The 21,961-nt window shown below is 43.9% G+C and overlaps 2 protein-coding genes across 2 annotated transcripts in view; one reads left to right on the forward strand and one right to left on the reverse strand.

Annotated features, from left to right (window-relative positions):
- frem3 (Fras1 related extracellular matrix 3) overlaps positions 1 to 13,137 on the forward strand; it is a 30,197-nt gene extending 17,060 nt beyond the window's left edge. The window contains exons 4-24 of the mRNA XM_084573076.1: positions 309 to 539; positions 620 to 745; positions 890 to 1,141; positions 4,731 to 4,880; positions 4,956 to 5,165; positions 5,511 to 5,708; positions 5,801 to 5,965; positions 6,325 to 6,507; positions 6,603 to 6,733; positions 8,197 to 8,355; positions 8,452 to 8,755; positions 8,832 to 8,963; positions 9,069 to 9,400; positions 9,790 to 9,982; positions 10,062 to 10,166; positions 10,510 to 10,637; positions 10,736 to 10,870; positions 10,998 to 11,124; positions 11,221 to 11,408; positions 11,501 to 11,647; positions 11,732 to 13,137. Coding sequence (XP_084429202.1) covers positions 309 to 539; positions 620 to 745; positions 890 to 1,141; positions 4,731 to 4,880; positions 4,956 to 5,165; positions 5,511 to 5,708; positions 5,801 to 5,965; positions 6,325 to 6,507; positions 6,603 to 6,733; positions 8,197 to 8,355; positions 8,452 to 8,755; positions 8,832 to 8,963; positions 9,069 to 9,400; positions 9,790 to 9,982; positions 10,062 to 10,166; positions 10,510 to 10,637; positions 10,736 to 10,870; positions 10,998 to 11,124; positions 11,221 to 11,408; positions 11,501 to 11,647; positions 11,732 to 12,298 — 4,163 coding nt within the window. The 3' untranslated portion in view covers positions 12,299 to 13,137. The remainder of the gene's footprint in view (positions 1 to 308; positions 540 to 619; positions 746 to 889; positions 1,142 to 4,730; positions 4,881 to 4,955; positions 5,166 to 5,510; positions 5,709 to 5,800; positions 5,966 to 6,324; positions 6,508 to 6,602; positions 6,734 to 8,196; positions 8,356 to 8,451; positions 8,756 to 8,831; positions 8,964 to 9,068; positions 9,401 to 9,789; positions 9,983 to 10,061; positions 10,167 to 10,509; positions 10,638 to 10,735; positions 10,871 to 10,997; positions 11,125 to 11,220; positions 11,409 to 11,500; positions 11,648 to 11,731) is intronic.
- A 126-nt stretch (positions 13,138 to 13,263) lies between these two features.
- smarca5 (SNF2 related chromatin remodeling ATPase 5) lies at positions 13,264 to 21,220 on the reverse strand. The gene is made up of 24 exons (XM_084573088.1): positions 20,888 to 21,220; positions 19,532 to 19,660; positions 19,275 to 19,441; positions 19,077 to 19,177; positions 18,863 to 18,963; positions 18,564 to 18,743; positions 18,284 to 18,439; positions 18,042 to 18,173; positions 17,861 to 17,929; positions 17,662 to 17,771; positions 17,310 to 17,536; positions 16,861 to 16,982; positions 16,589 to 16,741; positions 16,117 to 16,249; positions 15,845 to 15,993; positions 15,613 to 15,735; positions 15,415 to 15,522; positions 15,220 to 15,333; positions 14,997 to 15,119; positions 14,751 to 14,883; positions 14,539 to 14,657; positions 14,241 to 14,453; positions 14,039 to 14,149; positions 13,264 to 13,756 (listed from the first exon to the last, which is right to left on the reverse strand). Exons 1-24 carry the CDS (start codon positions 20,957 to 20,959, stop codon positions 13,691 to 13,693), a joined length of 3,111 nt encoding a protein of 1,036 aa, XP_084429214.1. The 5' UTR covers positions 20,960 to 21,220; the 3' UTR covers positions 13,264 to 13,690.
- Between the last annotated feature and the right edge of the window lie 741 nt (positions 21,221 to 21,961).

Here is a 21,961-nt window from a genome sequence, read left to right on the forward strand (position 1 = left end):
CAAATGAAAGCGCATATAACCCTTCCTCGTAAAAGGCACAATGAACTGTCAGCATGCACGTTTCTTTGGCTGCACCGAAGACTTGTTTGCATATGTGCGTGTTTGTCTTTGAGGATGGAAGAAAGCATGCAATGGGACAGGTGTAATACCACAGATGTACTTTAACTTTCTGCTGTGTCAAATAACAACAGAAATAAAATCCTTTCTATCACGGTATCAGTTGACTTTACCTGTATCTAAATCATTATCTTCTCTGTTTACATAAAGCACTTGAGGAACAATGTTGCTGTACTGTCATCTCCCCTCAGGTATTGCAACCAAAGACGGCACCGCTAAGAAGGACAAGGACTTCCGTGGTAAAGCCCAGAAGCAAGTCCAGTTCAACCCGGGCCAGACGACAGCCACCTGGAAGGTGAAGATCTTCACAGACCAGGAGTTTGAGACGTCAGAGACCTTTGAGATACAGCTGTCAGACCCAGTCATGGCCGTGCTGGAGTTCCCCGACACTGCAGTGGTGGAGATTGTGGACCCTGGAGATGGTAGGAATCTGGCACTGACCTGATTATTCAAAGAATAAGCACATTTAACAATAAGCTTTTCTGCTTTTCTTCCAAAACAGAGTCCACAGTCTTCATTCCTCAAGCAGAATTCAGGATAGAGGAGGATACTGGAGAGCTGTTAGTGCCGGTCCATCGTTCAGGAGATGCCAGCCAGGAACTAATGGTGGTTTGTTATACTCAGCAAGGTGAGATGAACTGCTCCATAACATTTTCTCTTACATCCATGTTTTATTTTTGTGTATTTCATTGCCTTTATTACCAGTTTCATTGCTATTATGTATTTATTTTTCGCCTTTGACTCTTCATGGTTCTTCTCATAACTCCTTTAGCCACGGCCACCGGCACCATACCCAGCACCGTCCTGTCCTACTCTGACTACATCACCCGACCAGAGGACCACACCAGCGTGCTGCGCTTCGACAAGGACGAGCGAGAAAAGGTCTGCCGCATCATTATCATCGACGACTCCCTGTATGAGGAGGAGGAGAGCTTTAACGTCAGCCTCAGCATGCCTATGGGTGGCCAGGTGGGCGCTAACTTCCCGACAGCCAGAGTCATCATCCTGGCAGACAGCGATGACGGTAAGTGGAGGAGTCTTTTTTTTTTTTTGGATGGATGGACATCTCCATCTGTCATGCGTGAATATATAAACAGAAAAGTGACCTCATGAAATTATCGTCTTCTCATTTTTCATACAATTTAAGGACAGGATAAAGACACACCAGACAAGTGGACAAGGATTACTTCCAATGATTTCACAGGATTAAACTGCAACAATGCACTGATCATCAAAATTTAGTGACTATACTGTGACTATGAAAAGTCAAAGCTCTTTCTGCAAACGTTAAGAATCGTATTGAAGTTTCTGGTGCAAAGATGAACAAATAACAATAAAGACAGTAACGTAACACGTGCTGTTTGACACGCATGGAGCTCAAAACACACGATTTCTTCTTTCTGCTTCTCTAAAACAAAGGCCACTGGACTTGTTTGAGGCTTCTTGAGGACGTTACACCACTTATCCAAGTGGCTTCCTCAATTCTGAAGAAGGTCTGAAGAGGCCACTTAGATGAGACAGGAAATGTCCTCAAAAAACCTCTAGTTGCTTTTGTTTTGTCTTAGTTGTACCATGACCTGGATGACCGAGAATCTTCCTAGACATATTCTTTTGTGCTTGTATATCATTTTACCCACTGTGAGATTAAAAGAGACTCAGGAGCAAGAGCTGTCTTTTCGTTTGAAGCTTTCCTTTGGCGCAGATTTATAGGCACATGTGGAAATACGAGTTAAGGAAGGGTGGCATCAGAGGCTGTAGTTACAGCTACACTGGGTGGCAGGTGTGGGTGATCCTGTTGCTCAGTGTCCCTTTGATGCTGTGTTTCCATTTTGGTATCCGCGCACCATTAATCCATTAAAGGTGCAGCACGAGCTCCGCAGTCCCCAAAGCAAAAGCCCTGGATGCCGTGCTCGCTTCAGTGGCTTTACCGCATTTTCACATCTATTACTTTTCCCATGCTTGGGTTTCTGTTTACACAGTCTGCTTCATTTATCCATCGAGCTCTGTCTGTCTGTCTGTCTGAGTGTTAGGTACGAGATAACAATAGACAGGTGTGGAGCAGAAGAGTGGCGGCTCCAGTGAATGTTATGCTACACTGTAGACCGAAAGATAAAAAGGGATTTAAAACTTGCTGTGCTCCTCGAGTGACCCCCGTCTTCATTGGCATTCAGGGGAGCTCGGGGGGAAACAGAGGGCATCCTTTTGTCTGCAGGGACCAAAAGGCAGGTGGTTGAGAGAGAGAGAGGGACTATTGTGCAGGGAATTCAAATGACTGTCATGTTTTTCTTTTTTTGAGGGTGTTCACGACTATGTTGTCTGGTTTTAAAGATATACAACTACTGCATCAATTTGTCAAACATTTCCCCTCAATCTCCACCTCCACCTTCTCCTAAAGCTAATTTCCCCCATTTGCTAGGAGTACAACTGAACTTTGCATGTAAATAATCGGCGTGCATTCCCAGACACTACAAGAGACAAGAGAGGACTCCTCAGTGTAAACCTCTATTGTGGTTCTACGTCTTGGTGGGTCTCGAAGTAACACCACACCATAAATCTGGTTCAGTGTGAGTGTTTTTGTGTGTGGGTGAAACCATCTGTCTGCCTGAGTAAACTTGCGGTTTGGACTTTTGCCAACATGAAGCTTCTATTGTTATTGTATTTGTCTGGCTCTTCCTCCCACTGATCTTAAGGTTGCCATGTTGGCACTCGTTTCCCAATCTCACTCCCTCCTCTCGATGCTAAATAGCTGTCTCAGAAGCTGAAAGGCACTGAACGTGATCCAGAAATCCTTCCCTCAGCATCAGTTGTCCATCACTGATGTCCATCAACGAGCTTTGGCTCCTAAGACCAGATCTGTGTGGTAGATTTTCCATTGCTGTTCAAGCAGCATCAACTGATCGTCTGGTCTTCTGTCATAAATGAGACAACAATTTCAAAAAGCATTTCATAAACACAATAATCTACAATCACGTGGTTATATAGAAATCTTTTGAATGACTTATTACCACATATAAATCTATATGTACATGTATTTGCTACTGACTACATATACTATAGCTTATTTACTACTGTGCTAATAGCATAACCATTGCTTCCATTAGTAATGCTTACAGTTTGATGCTTAAGAAACTGATTAAATGTTGTGTAACACAACCACAAGTTGAGAAAATTGATCGGTTAAATAATGCAAAGGACAAAGTATGCTAACATTAGTCACCATGAGCTAATGGGCAGACCAAAGCAAGTTAGCAAGTAGCAGCAGTAATAATTTAAGGATGTGCTTCAGTGAAATTAAATGCTTCAGTTGTTATTTTAGATTGTCTATTTGGATTTCATTATTGTGCGTCAAAACAGAATAAAATAAATATGGTAACTGTATAGTCCTGTATAGCTGTCGCCATTACTCTCCTGTCCATCACTGCATAAAGCCCACCCAGTCATATCGCTCTGCTGATCTCTGCAGGACGTAATCAACTCATGATCATGATCATAAACACATAATCGACTGGTGCGACTCCAGACCAACATACACTGACAAAAAATGTGTGGGCAGGGAAACTTGGGCCGGGCTTCTAAGCTTGGAAACAGGTGCCAGATCTGAAAAAAACTTAAAGATGTGGTACCGCTGATATTCAGCACTGGCTCCAATACCGTCCCACTCAGAAGCAGTTAACATTTCACATGTCATTATAAGATCATTAGTTTAATTCACTTCTTTTGATCAGGTTTTGTGCTGGTGGTCCAAAGTTTTTAAAGTAATTAAGCAACTGAGTAGCTATCGGGCCTCAAAGAGAAGCATGTTTGGGGTATGTCTGGCTTGACTGACATGTTTGGTCTGGATGATTGACTGCAGCACTCCTCTCCGACTCCCCCCTCTCATCCAAGTAAACTCACTTCAAGCTCCAAAAAACAAGAGGGTGACAGATTAATGCTAAACTTGAGGCTTGAGGCCTATAGGTGAAGTTGCATCTTTTACATACAGTGGTGGTTGGCCATAACCGACCCAACTACTTAAAATGGCACTAAGGCCTGAATGGGCAGGTTTATCAGTTGATCTCAGCGTGGCGAAAACATGCTTCATGCTGAAGTGACGAGTGATGAATTAACAATATGCTCCTTGGGACTGAATTCTTGCCCTTTGCCTCCGCAAAGTGGGCGGTTGCCTCTCTGTCTCTGCCACCCGTCTTATCAGCTTCTCTATCATCAGACACCGGGGACATCCCTTCACTTAGCCATCGCCTGTGTGCACATACAAGCACACCCCTTATCCTTCAGGTGTATCCACAGCCCTTTGGCGTTGAGTTCAGACAGAGCTGTCTGGATTTGGATAAGTGGGGGAGGAAGGTTGAAGGAGGACAGGATAAGATGGATGACAGCTCTTTTCCTGTGTTGAGTCAAAAATTAGGGCATTTGCTCTGCTCTTCATGCCAATTTGTCCCTGAAACGGAGCTGCAAAATATATTGTATCAACATATTACACACCCTTCTAAAAAAGACTTTATTTTCTGTTGTTTTTGGAAAATACTTTGACATAAACCTTCCATTAATAATCTACCGACCTAAGACAAGATAGAAATTGAACCATGGCTTAATCATTTACCCATTTCTCACAGAGCCTTCACTCTACTTTGGGGAACCTGAGTATGTCGTGGACGAGAGTTCAGGGTACGTGGAGGTGAAGGTCTGGAGGACAGGCACTGATTTGTCCAAGACTGCCACTGTCACCGTCCGTTCCCGGAAGAGCGACCCAGTTTCTGCTGAAGGTAAAAACATGTTTGAATCAACGGTAACTTGGATCAATCACAGCGTTACCTAGCAGCTTCTTTTCCATCTGCCAGCCGGACTCGACTACGTTGGTATTAGCCGCAACTTGGACTTTGCCCCCGGAGTGACGATGCAGACATTTAGGGTGACCATCCTGGATGACCTGGGTCAGCCGGAGTTAGAGGGGCTGGAGACCTTTGACCTTGTACTACGGATGCCCATGAACGCTGTGTTAGGAGAACCAAGCAAGACAACCATCACCATCAATGATACTGTCACTGACGGTGAGTGTCAAACGTGGAAAGTGAATATTTTCTTTATTCTTTTATATCTAATATGACATGTCTGTAAATAAGTGTTAACAATTTACATACATTTTTATATTTATCTAGCATTCATTAGCACTATATATAGCACATAACATTAACACAAAGACTGTTTTAAAATGGTTTGTGTCCCAAAATGGTTGCGTGTAACTGTTTGTATATTTTTTGCTAATAAGTGCTAAGTTATTTCAGAGAGATGAAAATATAGTGACAAAACATTATAATCGCTTGCAAATTACCGTCACTAGCTTCACTCTAACGCGTGGAAACTTTCCTGTAACAAGCTGTTTATTGTCTTTTCAGTGCCAAAGGTTCAGTTCAAAGAAGGAAGCTACAAGGTGGACGAGTCAGACAAGGAGGTAAAAGCCATAGTGTACCGCAGTGGAGACATCAGCCTCAGCTCTACTGTGCGTTGCTACACTCGCCAAGGCTCTGCACAGGTCATGATGGACTATAGTGAGAGGCCCAACACCGACGCATCTATCATCACTTTTCTGCCAGGTGGGACATCCCCTCAGCTCCATCTCTTATTTGTTCCTCTATAATCTGTTCTTTGTTTGTTATGTTATTCACACCCTTCGTTTACTCCGCAGGTGAGACTGAGAAGCCGTGTGTTGTGAGCTTGATGGACGACTCCGTCCATGAAGAGGACGAGGAGTTCCGCTTGATGCTGGGGACTCCCAAGAGCAAGTCTCCGTATGGAGCCTCTATCGGGGAGCAGAAGGAAGCGCTGGTCACCGTCACAGATGAGAAAGACAGTACGTGTTTCCAATGAAATATATTACAAATTATCCCAAATAAGAAAAGCAATAACATACAAGTAAGAGAAAATGGATTTAATGGAGCGGCCTTAAGGAAAGCACTTCTTTAATCAGTTTCGCAAAACTGGTTAAGGGTTTGTATTCATAGTGAGTTGGCTAAAAAGTTTTAATGCATGTGACAACAAAGAAATCTCTGTCCCTTTGCCTTATTTTCACATTCCTTGCTCCCAGAAACCGCCTCTTCTTGTTTGTACTCTTCAGTTGATAAATTAGCTCAGATAGATAAAAGTGAAAATATGGAGATTTACAGATGAATGTATTTATGGTGTGTAACTCCACTTTGCTTCGTGTCCTAGAGCCTATCATCCGCTTCTCCGAGATCAAGTACAGCGTGCGTGAACCGCAGGTTAAAGGCGATGTGGCAATTGTGAAGATTCCCATCCTGCGTACCGGAGACACTTCAAAGGTGTCAGTCGTGAGGGTGCACACAAAAGATGGCTCTGCAACCTCCGGAGAAGACTATAACCCAATGTCAGAGGGTAGGAACCTGGTTAAGTTACCTGCACAGTGCCTCTTGATATAAACTCATGTTGGAGGCATTTATGTTACACTCACTTCACTGTTTGTGTCCAAGATGTGGAGTTCAAGGAGGGCGAGAAGGAGCACTTTGTCGAGATAGAGATTCTGTACGACGGAGAGAGAGAGATGAGGGAGGCCTTCATTGTGCACATGAAGCCTGACGACAACATGGTGGCTGAAATACAGGTGAGACACACGGACAAACCGGCAGAAAGTCCAGCGTGTGCACAGTACAGTAGTTGCAGATCTGCATATGCGAACATGCTGCCTGTCATGTCAGCCCCGTGTTAAAATAGGCAAGGCAGCAGCTGGCAATGCTGTCAGCACGCCTGAACCACAGTCTTATAAAAAGCTTTTCCCTCTGGAATGAGATGCTGAGGGTCTCGGCAGAGCCCAACAGAAGACAAACCTATAAACAGAACTGTGACATTCTACCCGTATACTCGACATCAGGCATGTACTGCTCACATGACAAATAGGGTATCTCCCGCTAAACTGTTTTGTGCTTTATAACATTGTAATTGAGAAAACAGACATGTGCCAGGAGCTTCCTTATTAGTTACTCTAAAAACAGAAGATGTTTTAGATTCACATAACAATCCAGATATATACTGAGAGCTACTTAACGGTGGATAAACACTATTGGGAAAATCTAAATCTAGTCTGGGAATACGAGGGCCTTGTAGTTCTTCATATTTTTTTTTTTTTCTGCAGCATGGGAGATGTCATCATATTTTAGAGGATTTCTCAGGCTTCATTTTTTTCATGTAAAATTAGCTGCACGTTGCATATTGCATTTGAAAGCAACAGCATTTCTACTGTATAGAAAGGTCTAATCTACCAAATATTACAAGTTAGTGAACATTGTCTTAAACCAGTGAAAACAACCAATGCAAGGACATAAACAATATTTCCTCAACACCTTTCGAAAAGACTAGGAGTACACACTTAGAGACTGGCTTCAGCAGATTTTTGTAGGACAACTAAAAGACTTGGAATCACGCACCTAGTAGTTGAGCTTGATGAGGGATCACGGACTACATGATTTGTCAAACCAACTAAAGCCAACTGAACGCATCAAACTCTCGTGCAAACTCTCGCGAGTTCAACAGTTGTGGCATGCACTGCAACCAACATTATATAGGCACTCATGCTCCTGCCACAACTCGATTAATCTCTCCTCCATATCTGTGGTCCAGGTTCACTTTGTCTCCCACTCTCGCTGTTCACCATCGTTGTTTTGACATTCCCACTGCTTCTCGTCATCTTCCGACGCTATTTACTGTGTCCCACCCTCTCTTTTTTCATTGGCACTTGGGTGGCTAATCAGTTGACACTACTCGACTGTGTCCAGATTCGGCTCAAAAAATTCAGACATGTTTGTTTGACTATGACTGAGCTCGTGTTGGGTCTGTTCCCCTCACACACTAGCAGATGTTTGTGGTAACTACTCATGCCGATTGTCCCCAACTAGTGCAGACCGGTGCAGACTTTGCCCAAATGGGTATTGTTGGGTGAAATCTGGCAAAACGTTTTGTAGTGTGTCCTCAGTTTTCAGGAATCAGTGAATTTACATTACAAGTTAGGCTCATGTAAATTGTTTTCAAAGGTGAAAACCATATAACAATGTCTTTTTTACTGCTTGCTAGATGAACAAGGCTATTGTATACATTGAGGAGATGGACAGTGTAGCGGACGTTACCTTCCCTGCAGTGCCCCAGGTGGTGTCCCTGCTCATGTACGACGACACTGGTAAAACCAAAGACCGGCCGTACCCGCCCAATGGATACCCTGTTGTTTGTGTGACGGTAAGTAGGACACTGCTTCTATCGCGCTGTTTTATTTATTGTTAAATATTGAAAGTTAATTGTATTCTATAACCATACGTGCGGCTTCCATCCCAGGCCTGCAACCCCAAGTACCACGACTTTGATAAAACAGGATCCATCTGCTCAACGGAGAACATCAACGACACTCTCACCCAGTACCGCTGGCTGGTCAGCGCTCCCACTGGATCGGATGGAGTGACCAGCCCCATGAGGGAGGTGGACACAAATACTTTCTTCACCAACACCAAGTCCATCACCTTGGACTCAATCTACTTCCAAGCTGGCTCCAGGGTCCAGTGTGCAGCAAGAGCCTTCAACGCCAAAGGAGATGCTGGACTGGAGCTGTCCAGTCCCATCGCTGTGATCAGCAAAGAGGAGGGTGAGTGGAAGGCAGATGAGACTGTGCATATAAGGTATGAAGTTAACCGGTCTAACTTACTTGTAACTCTTTGCAGGTATGTGTCAGCCTCGTGTTGCAGGGACTGTTGGAGCTGAACCTTTCTCTGCTAAGATCCGTTACACAGGCCCTGATGATCCAGACTTCCCCAACCTCATCAAACTAACTGTCAACATGCCTCACATGGATGGTGAGCATTGAATCTTGTTGCAGTTTTTGACATTTGGTCAGTAATGTTTTTTTCATCTCAAATCATTAACCTGTGTAACAAGAACACATTCAACCCCTTCAACAGGCATGTTGCCGGTGATCTCCACAAGGTCTCTGTCCAACTTTGAGCTCACCCTAAGCCCAGACGGCACACGTGTGGGCAACCACCGCTGCTCCAACCTGCTGGACTTCAATGAGATCCAGACCGGATATGGCTTCATCACGGATGCAACAAAGAACCCCGAAATTATTGGGGAGACTTCGCCCTACCAGTACAACGCAATCATGCGCTCATCAAACTCTCTGCGCTTCTACAGGAACCTCAACCTAGAGGCCTGCCTCTGGGAGTTCACCAGCTACTACGACATGTCAGAGCTGCTGAATGACTGTGGAGGCTCCATAGGCACCGATGGCCAGGTAGGCTCTGTGAATGGACTGGACTGTCATCTATTCTGTTTCGATAGTCATTTTTGTATGTATGAAATTTGTATGTACAATTTATCCTAGGATCCTAGGTCCAAACTAGCCAAACTGTCTTAGGGAAGGTTGTGGAGTACGGTTGATGCACTGCCTTGACGGGTTTAAGGGGGTTTATGGTAGTCATTGCAAAACATGTCAAAAGAAAGCCATCTGGGCGCCACCCTTTCTCATTTTCTTTCACGTTTCCCAAACAATTGGCTGGTTTGACTGTCCTGACAGTACGCCCTTGAGCTTTTGTAGCCATTGTGTCTAGGTCTTGGCTGTTACTGGTTATCTCGCTTTTTTACCCAGCAGTACATTTTTCTTACATTTTCCCACTTCTTTAGGTGCTGAACCTGGTCCAGTCCTATGTCACCCTGCGGGTTCCTCTGTTTGTGTCCTACGTCTTCCACTCTCCTGTGGCTGTCGGAGGCTGGCAGCACTTTGACCTGCAGTCGGAGCTCAAACTCACCTTTGTGTATGATACAGCTATTCTGTGGCAGGACGGGATTGGCAGTCCCCCAGAAGCTGAACTTCAAGGTGCGTTCTCAGCAAGTGCTGAATCCTTGAAAAGAAATAACACATATTAATTTGTGATTTATTTTTTCTGTTCTCATAGGAGCCATGTACCCCACCAGTATGCGTATAAATGAGGAGGGCCGTCTTGTGGTCAACTTCAAGACAGAGGCACGCTTCAGAGGACAGTTTGTTATGTCTCATCCAGGTACTTGAGTGGCGCCCACATGCACATATACACACACCCTAAACCCGTCCTGTGGGGTCATTCTATACAAGCAGCCTCCTATTGCATTACACTGCGTCCCACATCCTCTCTTCATCTATTTCTGGAGTTCCACCACCGGGGTCTTCCTGTGTTAAAGTGCCAGAGGTCATTTCAGCAAATGTCAAAATGACCCTGGTGCATTTACAGTTACACAGCAAGTGGCACAAACAATGTGACGGGTCACTCTATAAATAAGAAGGCAGACGTGGCTGTGGATTTAGGTTGGACAAAAAAAATGCCGCTGTAAAGATTTATGACTGTACACACACACGTTTGCTTTCAGGAACCAGCGTGTCATCCATGGTGATGTGTGCCGACCACTCTGGGCTGACGTTCACTCTTGCTCTGGTCCGGACTGAGCCTACGTACAACCAGCCCATGCAGCAGTGGAGCTTTGTCTCCGATTTTGCTGTGAGTTCGTTATGCCTTTAAAATATGTGTTGTCACTTAAAGCAAAACCAAAACCAAAAAGTCTTAACTTTCTTTCTGTGTGTCTGTTGGACCTTTAGGTGAGAGATTACTCAGGGACCTACACAGTGAAGTTAATTCCCTGTATTGCATCCCCCACTGGGGAGTTCAGCATCCCTCCTGTCTGCCACCCAAGAGAGCCAATTACTTTTGACATAGACATTCGCTTCCAGCAGGTAAGAGTTGATATTTTGACTTTAAATATCTTGAAATTATCAATTAATAACCAGATCCAAACCGAGAACAAAAAAATCATGAAACCGTCTCATACCCACAACCATTATCTGCTTCATGTGTCTCCAGGTGAGCGACCCGGTGGCGGCTGAGTTCAGTCTCAACACTCAGATGTTCATGCTGTCCAAGAAGGAGTTGTGGTTGTCTGATGGCTCCCTTTCTTTCGGAGAAGGGACGGATGCTGCTTTTTCAGAAGGTGCAACACCAGTGCCATCTAGTGGTGCCAAGTTATTTTAAAGCTGAGAACTATGACCCTCAGGAAATCTCACATTTCTTGTGTCCTCCACTTCAGGCTCCATGATTTATGGGCGTGTGATGGTGGACCCGGTCCAGAACCTGGGTGACTCCTTCTCCTGCAGCATTGAGAAGGTCTTCCTCTGCACTGGGGCAGATGGCTACGTTCCCAAATACAACCCCACTAACAAGGAGTATGGCTGCCTGGCAGATGCTCCCTCTCTGCTGTACAGATTCAAGATCCTGGTAAGATGCAGTGAATCCCAATGGATAACACTCTGGGGTATTGTGGAAGCAAAAAAGGGTAATTTCTGATTTTTGTGTGTGTGTGTGTGCAGGACAAAGCCCAACCGGAGACTCAAGCTACAGCATTTGGTGCTGTAGACTTTAAGGCCACATTGGCTCAAGACACACCCGGAGCTCTGCCTTTGGTCAAACAACCAGGCTCAGATGGCTTCACGCTGTCATCCTCTCCACTTTTCCAGGTTCGTGTTCTCTTGTATTTTCACACATTGCATAGACACACAGAAAGAGGGAAGAGGAATAAACAGGTTGCACTTCTTTTTCAGGTGGCTGCTGGTCGAGAGTGGTTCATCCACACCATCTACACTGTGCGTTCCAGAGAAAATGCCAACCGCAACATTGGCAAGCGCAGTGTGGAGTACCTCCACCACAGTATCTCCTCCTTTGAGCAGCCCCACGACTCCAGCGTGGCGACTCGTCACCGCCGTGCTGCCCCTACTTTCTCCGGTCCTCCTCTCGCCCAGGACATTGGTATCGAAAACAACCGAGGCACTAACATCCAGCACATCGCTCTGGACAGAACAGACCGCATGGTGGTCAGCCAGCGCCAGCCCTGGTCCCCTAACCATGAGCCGCTCCTGGAGCGCCCCCTGCTGGAGAGTTCAGGCAGGGAGCCAGCTGACACCTCCTTCTTGCCCATGTTGGTGGGCGTCGCGGGTCTGATCCTCCTCATCTGCCTCGTCGCCACCATTGTCATTCTGCTGCTGCGGCGCAAGAAGCGGGAAAAGAAGGCCCAGTTCCCTCCATACACCACCTCCTCTTCCTCTGCCTACGCCGGCTTCAGTCAAGGCCCAGTGGGCATGTGGAGCAGTTCAGACAGCTCTGAGGTCTAACTGTTGACCCTGCTCCCCCTCAAACATATGTCCCCTATTAAAAAAAGACTATAACACCACTGTGCCTTTGATGCCCAACTTGTGTAGCACTGAATAGAGCCCGGTACAACCTGTGGACAGCAAACAATGTCAGTGCTTGGGGCTTACATGCAGAGAATGTGCCTGAGTTTTGAGGCTTACTGAGCTCTGATGATGGTTAGTTTTCACTGTAATGTGCTTTAATGCAGCCTATTGAGAATCATGGATATATGTAGAAGTCCCCTTTAAATGATATTCACACAGTGCTTGCCAAGTTGTAAAATTTGGTGTTCACGCAGTTTGCAATTGATAAAAATTGCAAGTTTTAAGTAAATGGCAAACTTGTTTAAATTTCATAAAATGTTCATTCTTTAGAAATCCATTTTTTTTTTTTATTTCTGTAACTCACCGTGTTCATTATTGTTTTGTGGAGAGTAAAAACAGATCGAATGTTAGTTGACCTCAATGAATGATATTTTGATATTTTTCTGTCTAAAGTCTGGCAGTATACCTGCCCACTGCTGATAAGAGTACCACGATGGCGCCATTGAAAGGAATTGTAGATTTGTATGTCTTGAGAATATGGCGACTCTTTTGTTTTTAGATAAATGTGGCTGAAATCAAATGCAAAACTGTCTATGTACATATCAATATTAATGTAGGACTATTATTAAAAAAAAAAAGAAACAAAAAAAAAGGTATTACTACACCCTGGTGAAACTTGAACACATATGAACTCTTTCTGGTTTGTTGATCAAGTCCTGAAAAAACTTTTACTTTTCCTTCCACAGTTATATTCTAATGTGCCAACTGTTAGCAGACGTCTATGGCTGTTTCATTGTTGTGACAATTTAAAACGTTTGGATGTATGTTCACTTAAACTGCCAAATATAAATGTATTTTTTCTCTTTTGGAATCTGCATCTTATTTATCAGAGTGCACATCTTTTCTTTTTTTTTTTTTATTAAAAAAAAAAAAATGAAGTTTATTTGCAATGCTGAAAAAGACATTTTCTACTTCACATAGGAAGATAACAGATGTTTTCTTAAAAATAAAAAGGGTACATATCGTATCGAGCAATGGAATGTGGTACAACCAACAGGCATAAATACATTTATTTCAATTAAGTACTAGTAAAAAATGAAAAGAACTAGCGAACAAGAAACTAAACCAGCACAGCTGCAGTGTTCAGGTAAGTGACAACGAGGAAGGCTTTGTAAAGCACTTCCCAAAGCCTAACACAACCAGATCAGTCCATTGGGAATTTTACACAGTACATTATCACAGCCTGCACAACAAACACGGACACTAAGGCTAACGATACCGAAGCTGGCTGCCGCTCTCAAATTCTCCAGGTGCAGGTTGTGAACAGCTTCACAACTTCAGCTTTTTCCTGCGACCTCGACCATCAGGGGTTCCCTCCGACTTTCGTTTCTGGGCCTAGAAAAGAAGAGGAACTTATTAAGAGGAAAAAACCTCACAAGCAATGCAAAGTCAATTCCTCCCAAACACCCATCAATCTTAGTACTAATGAAAGTGGATGGTTCCTCATTTAAATGGTCTACTTGTGCTTGGTCAATATTTCAAAACGTCATTTTGGTATTGTAATGAACCCTGTGTGTTATATTGGTACAGACCACAAACACCAAACCCTGCTCAGACTGTGCTGACTTCGAACAAACTTCTTTTTATCTGTTATTGTGAGATGGATCTGAAACTTACCGATCCACTCTTCGGGCCCCGTTTCTTCTTCTCTGCCTTCTCCCTCTCCTCCAGCTCCATGTTCTCTCTCTCTATCAGCGTAATCAGAGTGTTGCATCGCCTTTGGAGCTCCTAAACAACAAACAAGACGTTATCACAAACATGGAACTTTTATAAAAACCAAGTACATAAAGAAAAATCGCACAAAGACGACAAAATTCACCATGGCCGTCCTGGATTTGAGGAACCAGTCAAAGCGGAACTGAGGTGAGTTGCGGATGCACTGACGAAGCTCATCGTAAACGCTCTCCTTGTCGAAGCCCAGCTTGTGAAGCATACAGATGAGGAAGCGGTCCTCCTCCTCCGTGTAGTTCTTGCCTTTGTTGGTGCCATAGGAGATGCGGAGCTGATGGAAGGGAGCCTTGTAGCGGCCAATCTGGACGAGAAGATCAGAAATGAATCGGTTGAAAAATGATAACGTGATAATTACTTAAATAAGATGAAATAAGTTAATGCGCTACCTTTGAGTCCAGAGCCTTCTTGATGCTGATCCTTCTCTGAATCCTGGCTTCTCCCCTCTCTATCTGGGCCATGATCTTCTCGATATCCTGCAACTCATTGCAGCGCTCCCAGAATACGGCTGGAGAAATACACACAAACGTCAAGTCACGCAATGTATAATGTCTTGAGTTTGGGTTGCTTTCTGTAGCAACGCTTAGTAAGTATTTATTACCTGAATATTCCATGACTTCCTCTGGTGTTTTTCCCTCAACCTCTCTGGCAATGTTCTCAATATCATCTCTTCCCCACTTCTCGTTGGCTTTGATGAACTGGTTGAAGTCACGTTTGTTCCAGATAGTAAATCCCTGCAACAAAATACAGCTGATCGGTCTATTCACGGCTTATACAAAGACACCAAACATTTAATTTTGAGAATATTAGCCATAAAATGGTTGTACTGTGTGGTAATAATCTCTACCTGCTGGAGAAGGTTCTCCTTCTCCTCCAGCTCTTCCTCTGTGAGAGCCTCGGCCTCGTCGATCTTTGCCTGCTCCTCTTTCTGGATCTGAGCCGAGTTGGGCATGTCCGGATTACGGGGAACCTGAGGAGGCACAGTCATAAATTGAGTTAAAGACATTGATACTCAGAGAAACTTTATCTAAAAGGAGTCTTCCTCTTAATGACCAGGTTGTGTTCTGTACCTTATATCCAATGGTCTTTCTGTAGAAGAGGATTTCCTTTTCAAGAAGCTCAAAAAGACGAGGAGGAAAGAACTGGAAGTCTTGGACATTTGGCTGCTTGGGAGGACGAGGAGCCTGGGGGACAAGAGAATATTATAATTACACATCCTGCAGCATTGATGCTTGATATCCTCGTGGTGTCTACAGTGATCCTACCTTTGGTGCTTTGGGCTCACTGACTCGCAGGGCTTCTCTGAAGTAGGCATCCACGGCATAATTGGCTTTCCTTTCTCTCTTGGGAGGCTCGATCCAGTTGGTAATGACCTGAACGATTAAGGCAGAGGAGAGCACGGTAAGGACTCACAGTTCTTCAGTTTCAGACCAAAACAATATGACGATGGCCAGTCTCTTTACTTTTTTCTTCTCTCTGTAGTCCTCTCCTTCAAATGTGTACACACTGTTGTTCTCAGTGTCCATGGTGAAGTTTCTCAGAGTGCTCTCACCCAGCGATGACAGCTTCTCCTTCATCTCCATAGTCTGGCACACAACATGACAAAAAGTTGAATTTTTATGCCAAACATTTAAATTAATCAGAAACAGTTTGTTGTGACAGTGTTGATGCGTGTGTCGTTTTGTCCAGACTCACCTTCCTTTCACCACGCTCCAGGATGGCGTCGATGTCATCATCCGTGATCTCGCTTTCTTTGGAAGCAAACACGTGAGTGGCACCGTGGCGGATGATGGACAGCATCTCGTCCTTACCCAGCTTGCTTGCACTTGGATCCACAAGTCTTCCTGATAAACAAAAAAATAAAGACGATATTTAGTGGATTCCTCAAAACCTCACACTTGAATTCAATGATTTTCCCTTTTGTTCCAACATAAAACGTGTTTTGCTCAGGTGGTGAGAGGAAGTACCTTGCTGGATGACAATGGAATCCAGGCGCAGTTTCATCTCGGCCCTCTCCACAATCCTCTCCTCCACCGTGTTTTCGGTGATGAAGCGAAACACGCGTACCTGCTTCTGCTGCCCAATCCTGTGAGCTCGGTCCTGAAGTGCAAAGAAGAAGAGATTCATTAAGACATTTTACTTCTGAAACACAAATGACACACCAATGTCACTCTGAAGCTTGAATTATACTCTTCCGTTAATCCTCAGCTATAAGAAGCAACGCAGGAAACATTTACACTTGTGGCAGACGTGTCTGTATTGTTCTGTAATTATGCCACCAAACCACTAGGTGGCGACTGGTCAGCTGTGTGGAGTTACACTCATTACTTCACACAAACGAGTTAAAGTAATGCAGGACTATAAAGTAAGCAAAAACTTTATAGAAATGAGAAATTACATTCAGTCACCCCTTATTAATGAACAGAGAAAGGTACCAACCATGGCCTGCAGGTCGACTTGAGGGTTCCAGTCTGAGTCGTAGAGGATGACTACATCAGCTGTAGCCAGGTTGATACCCAAACCACCAGCTCTGGTGCTCAACATGAAGATGAACTTAGAGCTGTTGGGCTCATTGTATGCATTGATGGAGATCTGTAAATACACAAAGAAACATTAGGATGTCTTATATTATTATTATTATTACTACCGGTTTATAATCAGACCATCTACAACTCCAGAATACCCTCTCATAAATCCCGTTCACGTCTCACCTGTCTCTCCTCGTGAGGCGTTTGGCCGTCCAGACGACAGTAACCATAGTTCCTCCACATGCAGTAGTCCTCCAAGATGTCCAGCACCCTGGTCATCTGACTGAAGATGAGCACACGTGAACCTAAGGAGAGAGAGATGGGGGTAGTTAATTAAAAAGTCTCAACTTATGCAAGAGAAGAACTTAAATGCTTCTGCAGCCAACAAAGGTAAAAACATGAGCACTTTAACACAGTTGTTTGTCCGACATATTATGTGTATTCTGGAATAAATGTAATTTTATCATTTCTTCCTCCATTTTAGTAGATGAAACTGGATCAGATTTGACTCGGTTGCAACTGGTGGAGTAAAGAGAAAGTGTTGTGGACCACATTATCGCAATGTTCTCATGTAAATGTTCCATAAAATACAGGATAAAATCTGAAAAACAACAACAAACGACTCCACATACCCTGCTGCTTCATCTTAGGCAGCAGCTTGTCCAGCACCACCATCTTGCCACTGTTCACCACCAGGTGGAGGTCAGTTGTGTACGGGGGACCGGGCTCGGCGCCATCGAACAGGTACGGATGGTTGCAGCATTTCCTCAGCTGCATGAGAACGTTCAGAAGACGCATCTTGTCCATTTTACCCGCCGAGTTGAGAATGTCGATGTCCTTCATCAAGATCTTTGTGTACCTGATGGGTTGAGACATACAACGGCTTAATTTCAGAATTTAGGTTATTTCAAGCTGTATACAGCAGAGATGCTTTATTATTTTATTTTATTTTAAAGCAAGTAAACCACAGTTGAGGACACTTACCACTCTCGTTGCATCTTACTGAGGCCAACATACATCTTGATCTCCTTTTTGGGCAGCAGTGTCTTCTCGACGTCGGCTTTGATACGACGAAGCAAGAAAGGACGCAGGACCTACACGGACATTTTTAAAAAGTGCTTTAACCCAAACAATAACACTCGTTAAGAGAGATTTGTTGGATATGGAGACATTCAATACATACAGTGTGGAGACGCTCGACCAACTTCTGATCACCCAAGCAGTTGTTTGTGTCAAACCAGGAATCAAAGTCCTGAGAAAAAGATTTCAGTTAGTAACAGAATGGAAACAGACCTGTGTCCTAAAAAGCAGGAAGATACAGACTACTGATATTGAGGTCTTGTGCGTTTCTAGGAGATTCTTACATCTGCTGAGTTGAAGACGTCAGGCAGCAGGAAGTTCAGCAGAGCCCACAGCTCATGGAGGTTATTTTGGAGGGGTGTTCCAGTCAACAGCAGACGATTGGTGGTCTTAAACTCGCGCACAATTTCTGACAACTACAGGAAAGCAGAGGCACACTTAGCTTTATGAGACTATCTTGCAACATGAAAACTAGAACTCAAATGTTTATGTGTAAATATCAATTCCATTAGAAGAGCAGTCTGACCTTTGACTTCTCATTCTTGATCCTGTGAGCTTCGTCAATGACCAGGTATCGCCAGTTGAACTTCTTGAACACGGCCTTTTCAATGATCAGCATCTCGTAAGATGTAACGCACACATCCCACTCTCCTGGCAGCAGCACGTCTCTGATCAGAGCAGTCTGAAATTCAAGTATAAACGGGTTAATTCCTAAAAGCTACGTTAACAGTTTCCACACTCAAGCAGAAGCATCGTGGAGCTAAAGTTAAATAAGTCATTTTGGTTTAAGTCTTGACATGGCTTACTCGCTCGTCTCTGTCTCCGATCAGACAGACTGCACGAAGAGAAGGCACCCATCGCTTGAACTCGTTCATCCAGTTGTAGAGGGTGGATTTGGGAACCAGTACCATGTGGGGGCCGGGGATGTTTCTGTAGTGCTTCATGTAACCCAGCAGGGCAATGGTTTGGAGAGTTTTTCCAAGTCCCTGAGAACGACCAAATAGAGTGTGTTGTGAGGCAGAGTAGAACACATTTCTAAAAATGTCTGAAATTCACCTCCAGACGTGGCAAATCTGGAGGTGAGAGTTTGTGAGAAAGTACTGACCATTTCGTCGGCGAGGATGCCGTTGATCCCGTTTTCATACAAAGAAATAAGCCAGTTCAAACCACGGACCTGATAGTCCCTCATTTTTCCTGCTTTGACATCTAGATAGAGAGAGATGAGAAAAACACACAACCTTAACCACTGCTCATTAAACAGTGCATACCTATACCTAATGTGTCTTGTGACGTCATGTGAATAACAGGTAATATCTTACAGGAGGGAGAGTCATCGAAGCGAGTGCACACAGTAGTCGTCTTTGTGCTCTCGTTAAGAAGCTCTTCATCTTCCTCTTGCTCTGTGCGACGATGACGGTTGCTGTCGGCCACAGAAAAGACACAAAGTGTTAAAATCATAATGGGAGTTGAAACTTTATAAGTGAAAAAGAACCTGTGCCGTGGCGACAGGTACTCACTCTCCAGCTGAGAGCAGGTTCTGTTTCTCATCTTTCTTGAGACGAGGACGTCCTGGTTTCATCTTCAGCGGGGAAGTGGGCGTCTTCTGCGCGGCTGGTTGGATGAAATGAGCAAACAACTCTGTCTGCTTCAGCAGATACTCAAATCTGTTGGTCCGGTCTGTTTGCTGCATTACACAAGAAGAAAGTCTTGTTAACGTTTTTTTTTTTTAATGCAGACTGGTGAGTAATATCAAGCTATAAAACACTGAACTTACCACTTTCTCCTCATAACCTGGAGTTGACTCTTTAGTTTTGGATGAGGACGGGGAGGAGGATCCATCTTGTCCGTCAGGGCCGGCGTCTGAGGAAGACTCCTTCCCGGCATCTGAGGAGTCTGACTTCTCCTGATTAAAGTGAAAAGAAAACAGTTGTGTTTAGTGACTACCCTCTAATATTACGGGCAACAGCAGACAGGAATAAACTATTTACACGGATATGGAAGGACAGCACAGTTTGGGGATGAAGAGGAAGACAAAGAGAAACACAGTGAGGAGAGAATGGTGAATACACATCTGTTTTCTTTTAGTAAAACACTAACGATTTGTAAACCTGCTTTGCCCTGGGGTGTGTAAAAGAGTTCAGCGAACCCTTCTGCCACCAGTGCTTTTGCCATAAGTCCAGCAGGGCTACAAGTCAATCACAACAGTAAATGAGCTCTGAAACATTTACCTATTTACATTATAAGGCACATACTATTCATACTACCCCCTCAAGCTGAATCTATATTTTCCACTACTTTTGTCTCAATGTAAGTTGCATTTCTGGTTGTTGTTACTGTTGTATTTGCCTCCACGAGTTTTATTTTCACATGTTTACAGTATAACGTAAGTAATGTAGAGTGCTAGCTTTTTTTTGTAGCAACAGGCTTTTGTTTTGCTGCTCCAAAACTTTCGTTTTACCTCCATGTGATCGATAAAGTTAGCTCCATCTGATCTTATATTCACTGGGAGATGCACATCTAAAACACATTATTTAAAGGTTTAGCCAAACTCGACTCAAAGTGCAGTAAAAGCCATGTTGATAGGAACCCAGGCTACAACAGCAGCAGCAGCATCCCTCTCCGGTCAGATCAACCATTACCGCACTGTCCCCTCTGAAAACAAAGGAGCGGATGGGACAGTTGAGCGTAGGCGCTGCTCCTCGTTTGTTTTCATGAGGTTTTTTAAAAAGCCGAATCACGATTACAACTCATTCATTGAGTAAATACGGTCTGGGGCAAACAAATGGTTTTTAATCCCGTAATCGGTGGTTGGCTATGAGCTAGCGGGGCTAGGCTAGCCGTGTGGGTGCTTATTAATCGAGCTAGCCTCGTTGCGCTAGCTTCAGTCTCTGGTGGAAGGGACCGAGCTGCTACTGCTGTTGTCGCGAGCTAATGATAGCATCGTCGCGGCTAGCTAACTAGCGCAGAGAGCACCGCATTCACCGTGTCAAACGGAAAGTTTCAAACGGCCGAATTCGAGGTTTCCGTGGGCAAGAGACGAGGAGATTCGGGGTTATGGACAAGTGCGGTGGGTTTGTGAGACATGTACTCAGCGACAAGAGGAGACAATGTCCGTTTTAAACCGTCTTACCTCGGCTCCTCCGGCTTCTTCAAGTTCAGTCTGCTCTTCCCGCTGTTCCACGCAGTTTTCGCTTTCGGACATTTTTATCGATTTCCCTCTTCAGTTCGGAAATATCGTCCGTTAGTTGGGTACCGTGGGTGATCCCGTTAAAGAGCCGTTGAAGATTTTCCGAACTTTCCGTCGGTAGATAACAACTATCCTGATGTTTATAATGAAAGACACACCGGTTGGTCGTAGGCGGCACGTTCGCGCTAGCAAGATTTTTCTCGCGCACCCGCGTTCACACGGCGCTGACGTTACCCGGTGTATCGCGAGACTTCATTCTGCTGCATTCAAAGGCTGTTGGAAACGTTGCCATTCTTGTTGTTAAATTAGCAGTTAGCTGATTTAGTCTTAAATTCAGTGTGTGAAACGAGAAAAAAATAAAGAACGAAATAATAAGTAAATTAAATCATACATGCAGGAAAATAAAATAAAGCAAAACTATATCAGAAAATTCCTGCAACAAAAAAACATACATTGATCATTATTATTGTTAAAGGTGTCATAACTGATGTAACACACATGATTATACTGATATCATGATAATGATGTTGTTTGATGACTAAGCAGAAAACCCGAGTTTACATATTAGGAGTTGTTAAGGAAATTATTATTTCACTTGCCTAAAGTCTGTTTCAGTACTGCAAAATGACATTTTTAGTTTAAATCATTTGTAAAATGTAAAGATATTTGTCTCAACTGTCTTTCTTTATCTCTCCTGTGGATAAATATTTCATTGCCACTTTTAGTCATTTGAAATAAAGGCCTACTGTACATCTTACACAATGCATAATCTGCTTGTTTCCTTGTTTTATCTTGGCATATTACTTTCTGCTTATTTTTGCAGTGCTTACAATTAACTTGCCTGAATATGAGAATTGTATAACGTGTGTTTCATTAATAGAGTAAGTATAGTGGAATTTCAAGAAGCTACACTATTTAGATGCCCCCAAACAAAACAAAAACTGTCGAGGCCACAAAACTGGAAATGATCGAGGAGTATTTGAACGCAACATATTCATTGTTACAAAACGACTTAAA

The sequence above is a fragment of the Chelon labrosus genome (assembly GCF_963514085.1).
Source record: "Chelon labrosus genome assembly, chromosome: 2".
In the NCBI taxonomy this organism is placed as follows: domain Eukaryota; kingdom Metazoa; phylum Chordata; class Actinopteri; order Mugiliformes; family Mugilidae; genus Chelon; species Chelon labrosus.

Coding starts and splice junctions, on each gene's coding strand:
- smarca5 (XM_084573088.1), bottom strand. CDS start 20,959: ATGTCCGAAAGCGAAAACTGCGTGGAACAGCGGGAAGAGCAGACTGAA. Junction 19,442..19,531: donor CAGGTTATGAGGAGAAAGTG/GTAAGTTCAGTG, acceptor TGTGTAATGCAG/CAAACAGACCGGACCAACAG. Junction 16,983..17,309: donor GCCTAAGATGAAGCAGCAGG/GTATGTGGAGTC, acceptor CTCTCTCCTTAG/GTTCACGTGTGCTCATCTTC.